This window comes from Octopus bimaculoides, chromosome 7 (assembly GCF_001194135.2).
Source record: "Octopus bimaculoides isolate UCB-OBI-ISO-001 chromosome 7, ASM119413v2, whole genome shotgun sequence".
NCBI lineage: Eukaryota > Metazoa > Mollusca > Cephalopoda > Octopoda > Octopodidae > Octopus > Octopus bimaculoides.
Window position 1 is genome coordinate 11,774,733 of NC_068987.1, and position 6,393 is coordinate 11,781,125.

General features: G+C 33.3%; 1 protein-coding gene across 1 annotated transcript in view; it reads right to left on the reverse strand.

Annotated features, from left to right (window-relative positions):
• LOC106882389 (MAM and LDL-receptor class A domain-containing protein 1) overlaps positions 1-6,393 on the reverse strand; it is a 221,633-nt gene that overhangs the window by 174,937 nt on the left and 40,303 nt on the right. Inside the window, exons 23-28 of the mRNA XM_014933051.2 lie at positions 6,037-6,299; positions 5,035-5,116; positions 3,432-3,587; positions 2,804-2,992; positions 1,186-1,338; positions 222-353 (exon numbers count right to left, since the gene is read on the reverse strand). Coding sequence (XP_014788537.2) covers positions 222-353; positions 1,186-1,338; positions 2,804-2,992; positions 3,432-3,587; positions 5,035-5,116; positions 6,037-6,299 — 975 coding nt within the window. The remainder of the gene's footprint in view (positions 1-221; positions 354-1,185; positions 1,339-2,803; positions 2,993-3,431; positions 3,588-5,034; positions 5,117-6,036; positions 6,300-6,393) is intronic.

Genomic DNA, 6,393 nt, shown 5'->3' on the forward strand with positions numbered 1-6,393 from the left:
CAAATCCACTCACAAGGCTTTGGTCGGCCCGAGGCTATAGGAGAAGACACTTGCGCAAGGTGCCACGCAGTGGGACTGAACCCAGAACCATGTGGTTGGTAAGCAAGCTACTTACCACACAGCCACTCCTACACCTGTTCTATATTTTTATTGATTGATGTTAAAGGAAGTATATTTTAAGAGAAATACGGTAACAAAAGAGTTAATTGGTGCTAACTCACCTTTGATATTTGTGTGGTCCGTGAGAGGGCCTAAAATTTTGGATTTTACATCAGCTTTCTGAATGAGCCAATCAAAATCATTTTCATCTGACATTTCCCAATCACAAATTCCATTTTCAAAGTTACATGTTCCTGAAATATAATTTTAATTTGAGTGATAAAAAAAGCATCATTATATATGTTTTTGGGGTTTGAAGAGTCTATTTCATGATTCTTTCCTTTAGCCAACCCTCATCTGTTTCCATGTTAGGTAAACACACACACACAACAAGATTCTTTCAGTTTCCTTCTATCAAATCCACTCACATGGCTTTAAACCATATTAACTCAGTCTTCATTTGAGGACAGTTGTATTTGGTTTATTTACTGCAATAAAAGTTAACTGGACACTTATTTATATATGTTTGCTATCCCTATTTATATAACTATCTTCAAAATTTCGACAGTTACCCTAGGTTAAAATGGGTTAATCAGCCTGAGGCTAAAGTAGGAGACACTTGCCCAAGGTGCCACACAGCAGGACTGAACCTGAAACCATGCTGCACACACAGCCATGCTGCATCCATGTCATATAATTCTAATATTTTTATATTATACTCATTCATGCTCAACTCTGATGATTCTATACCACATTCTATGCATGTACTAAATTTCCACATCATACTTACACATTCAGTTTTTTAGTATGATTTCTATGGATGGAAACTTTCTCATGCCAATTACTTTAAGAATGATCTAGATGCATTTTTCATGTCACCAGCACTAGAGAAGTTGTCACTAAGAGAATTTGTCATATTTTCAACCCGACTAAAAGATTCAAAACAATGTGAATAAATAAGCATCATCCACCATCTCAAAGCCATGAGATAATGCATAATTTATTCAAAACAATGTGAATAAATAAGCATTACATTAGGTAGAGTAATTCTGAATGCTAAAGGGTTAAAAAACAAAAAAACATTACCTTGTTTATTACACTGGCCACTGTGAACTGTAAAATCATCAATGGCAATGTCTCCATCGTATTTACCACCAACAATAGCTTGGAAATAAATCTGATATTGCTTATGAGAATTTATTTGTATTGATGTTAACTGCCAGTCAGAATTTTGATGCCCTGGAAGTGAAAATGAAAAAATAAAATGAAAAACTGAAAGTTCTGTTCAAAAATATTACAAAGTATGGAATAAAACAAAAGAAAAAAAGTAAAACAAATGTAATTTAGTTAATAATGCTTTTGTTATTCATTAATGAAATTGTTAACTAACTGAAAATATAATTAGTAAAAACTTTGGATTTCTGTTTTTTCTTTTAATATCTCAATTAACCCTAAGGTGATGAGCTAACAGAATTGTTAAACACATCAGGTAAAACGTTTAGTAGCATTTTGTCTGTCTTTACATTCTGAGTTCAAATTCTGCTGAGGTCAACTTCGCTTTTCATCCTTTTGGGGTCAATAAAATAAGTACCAGTTGAGTACTGGGTTGATGTAATTGACCTATCTCCTCCCTCAAAATTGCTGGCCTTGTGCCAAAATTTGAAATCAATATTTGGTGGGATTAGATGTTTGTATTTAAAATTAAGGAATAAGAAAAATGATGCACAGAATACATGCATTTAATACACCTTTGTTTATTTATTACAAAAGCTTCAAAATTACTAATCCAAGTGATCTTAATCTCAATATATCTGATAGATTAAGAATTAACAAGAATATATTAGCTTAAAATCTGAGAGAACCTGGTGTCATTGTTTTTATTTGATTGTTATTATCCCTTTTGATACCAACTCACCTGAGACTAATCTTAGGTCTATGCCAACACAACTAACCTAGTATAGTTATATTTTGGAATAGTAATTATTATGTTCTTTTGCCAAATAAACACAAGCACTATATATTTATTATTATTATTATTATTATTATTATCATCATTATTATTATTATTATTATTATTCAGGTCACTGCTTGGAATTGAACTCACAATCTTGGGGTTAGTAACCAGCACTCTTTAACTACTATGCCATATGCCTGTGGGCTATATATTTGTTTTTCAATTCAGCTTTATTACTGTTCTTATTTTAGTGTCCTTTGTCTTCAAACTTTCACCAGTGATCTTTTCAGTGATTCTTTGGATTAAACAGGAGGATACACATGGTTTGGAGAGTCACTGAAGAGGTCAAAGGATGTCTAATGAAAGATTTAAGACAAAGGACAATAATAAAGTTAAAGTGAAGAACGAATAGGCAGTGCCTGTGTTTATTTAACAAAATAAAAAAGAAATATAGCCATCCTTAAGTATAAACAATATCTGTTTCTACACACGATTTCACATCAGAAATCTTACAAAACAAATACATAAACATAACAACTAACATAGTATTTTGAAGAAATCTCTACTAAAATCTTCCATCATGATTTCATGTTAATTTATGTTCCAAATACCTGTTTAATGATGGCATAATTATTTTGCTAAATTCTTCTTCATTTTCAAAATGAATAGAAACAAAGACAGCATATTTCAACAGAAGACTGAAATCAAAAGGTTTAATTCAAGAACAATGAAAGGTAAATTCCAACTTACCAAATCGATTCCAGAGAAATGTAGAACGATTTCCATTCAAAAGATAGACAGAGAGCATTCCAACATTTCCTTTCATATTGAAGTAGAACTCAACACATGATGAGGAAGTGTCTTGCTTGATGAGTGGTGAGAAGAGTCGGACTTTGGAATTTGGTTTTGTGTTACTGCCCTCCACAAACATATAATGACCTGCAGTATAAGATAGTACTTTAATCTTAATCTATCTAAGATAAAGAGACAGTTATTTACTGCCCCTGTTGGTGCCATGTAAAAAGCACCCAGTACACTTTGTAAAGTAGCTGGTGTTAGGAAGGGCTTCCAGCCATAAGAACTATGCCAAAACAAAACTTGCCAGTGTTGGAGCCAGGTAAAAAGCACCCAGTACACTTTGTAAAGTAGCTGGTGTTAGGAAGGGCATCAAGCCATAAAAAAAACACACGCCAAAACATATTGGAGCTTGGTGCAGTCTTCTGGCTTGCCATCTCCTGCCAACCCATCTGACCCATGTCAACATGGAAGACAGACATAAATGGTAATGATGAAGATGATACCAATCCATCTGAAACTGAATAAATAAGCATTATATTTGACAAAGTAATCTGCTTGCTAAAGGGTGAAGTCAAAATACCTTTGTTAGACCTGTAAGTGTGGTCAGATGAAGGACCTGTATTGAGGGTTGATGTGCTGCCTTGATGCCAAATCCAAAGTTTCTTCCCATGGGTATCTTGTTTGAAACCACAAATAGCTTTATTTTCAAAATTACAGGATAACGAGTCACTGAAATCTACAAAAAAAAAAAAAAATAAATAAAATAAAAAAAGCAAATATACAAAGCAAAAATCGAAGTTTGAGAAGTAGAGTTATAGTCCATTGGATAACTTACATCATATTACTTATATTACAGGTACTAATTTTATTGAACTTGGACAGATGCAGGAATGGCTTTGTGAAATAAGATGTTCACTTCCCAAGTGTATAGTTTCAGGTTCAATCCCACACTGAGTGATACCATGAGCAAGTGTCTTCTACTATAGTCCCAGGCCAACCAAAGACTTGTGAGAAACCAAAAGAATCCATCAATTATATATATATATATATATATATATATATATCTACATATATATATATATATTAGTAAGGTGGTTATTCGCAATTTACAACCGAAAGGCATAATAAGTATAGTTGTCATTAAAATGACCGAGGATGTTAGTCAGCACCAGCATTGCTAGAAATAAGAGTCAAAACAACTCTTAGCCAAGTGAGAGCACTTTTCTAATGAATGACAAGGGAGACAAGCACCTTATGGCAAGTGGCCAAGCACCTTATGGGAATCATCGATGATTTCAGATTTGATTAATCTTCATCGGTGACCCACTTTTATAATACATAATTCTCATTTCACCATTTTCGGAATCAGTCAACGTTTCCTATGATGTTCTCTATAAGACTGACAAGACAAGTCGAGTTTCTAACTCTCAGTGACAGAACAATGGGTCATTGACAAAGATTGATCAAATCTGAAATCAGAGTCAATATAACTCCACCTTGCTTGCCATTGGGAGCTTGTCTCCCTTGTCAGTTGTTAGAAAATTAATCTCACATGGCTACAAGTTATTTGACTCTTATTTCTAGCAATGCTGGTGCTGAATAGCACCCTCATTCACTTTAGGGATGACTATATTTGTTGCCTTTTGGTTACAAATTGCGAAGAGCCACCTTAATAATCTATAATTCTCACTCCAACATTTTCGGAATCAGTCAATGTTTCCTAAGGTGTTCTCTGTAAGGCTGACAAGGTGAGTCGAGTTTTTAATCCTCAGTAATAGAGTAATGGGTCACTGATGAAGATTAATCAAGATTAATCACCTTGTTGGAATGTTTGTCCTCATCACTGTTTTGAACAATTGTGAAGATCCTTTCACAGGAAACTGTTGGTTACCTTGTTAACCCACAAATAAAGTATATATATCAGAGTTAAACATAAAAAGCATAATGATTTTCTCTTCACCAAATAGCCTTGCTTGAAGTGTAGGTACTTGTGTCTCCCAATGCCATTTAAACTTACACTGAAAATTTGCAAATTTTACTTCATGCCTTCTGCAAACGCAGCCGTCATATATCATGTCAGATTCTGGTCTTTATTTGTTATTAACTTATCAGAATTTATCTTCAGCACAAATAAAACAGAAACAAAAAGGAAATGTGGTGACTGAAAAGTGTTGCTTACTTACCATTCTTGCAAGTTCCGTGTGTTATAGAAACATCATCTACAGCTGTAATGCCATAAGAATCACTCCGAACTTCAAACACAACCTTAAAACAAATAAATTGATAAAATTTTGAAATGGAAAACGAATTATTTAACTAACATTTTATTGAAGAGTCTAAAAAAGAGAGAAAATAGACAGCTTCTGACAATGCAGAAGATTTTATAAAACCTTTATATTTCAAGCACAAAGGCCCATCTTCAGAAGGAAAATCAGTCTAAGAAAAGTTCAGTTATGTAGGATCTGTTAACCCATTCAAATTACCTAGCGTTTATGTAACATTAGCAGTCATTCTCCAAATGTAGGTGTAATTGATGTTCCACATCTTGGTGTAAACAAACACACAAACACTCAGCTGTTGTTATAAGCTATTCACCATTTTATTGTTCAGTTGAATAGATATTGGTTTCATAATTATTAAAGAAAATTTTAAATCTGTTAACATGAACTGCAAACAGGTCCTTAACAATAATGAACTACCAGAAAAACCACTACATGGTCATTTGATCTACTAAAAATTATAACCAAATCTCCCTCAAATTACACCCTACCATCTTATACACAGATTAAAATAGGTAATCATCATCATCTTCATTGGTTAACGTCTGCTTTCCATGCTGGCATGGGTTGGACGATTTGATCAAGGACTGGCAAGCCAGGAAGCTGCACCAAGGTTTCTACAGCTAGATGGCCTTCCTAATGCCAACCACTCCAAGAATGTAATGGGTTCTTTTTACATGCCACCGGAACAGGGAGCCAATTAGGTGGTACTGGCATCGACCATGCTTGAATGATGTTTTTTATGTGCCACCAGCATGTGTGTGTGTGTGTGTGTGTGTGTGTGTATATATATATATATATGTGTGTGTGTATTATATATTTATATGTTTATATATATGTAAATATATATATATATTATAATAATAATAATAATAATAATAATGATAATTATATATATTGACTTACATTAAACGTTTTGTTAATGTGAACACTGTACATCTCTCTCTCCCATCTTTTAGCTGGAAATCCATTTAAAGCTAATACAGGTGAAGATGGCAAATTAAGGCCTTCTTTTATGTACATTCTGAGAGAATTTGAAAAATAACCATCTTTATAATACCAAAATGTAACACAACTTGTATCACTATTTGGAGTGAAATCTGGACTGATAAGCCGGAACTTTTTGTTTGTTTGATTTAAATGTTTAACAAATATATAATGACCGCCGTCTGAAATGGAAAATAAGAGAAAATACTTGAAATACGCTTTTAAAAATAGTTTGCCAAAACACAGAAGTTTGTAAAATAAAGTAGTATTTTTTTT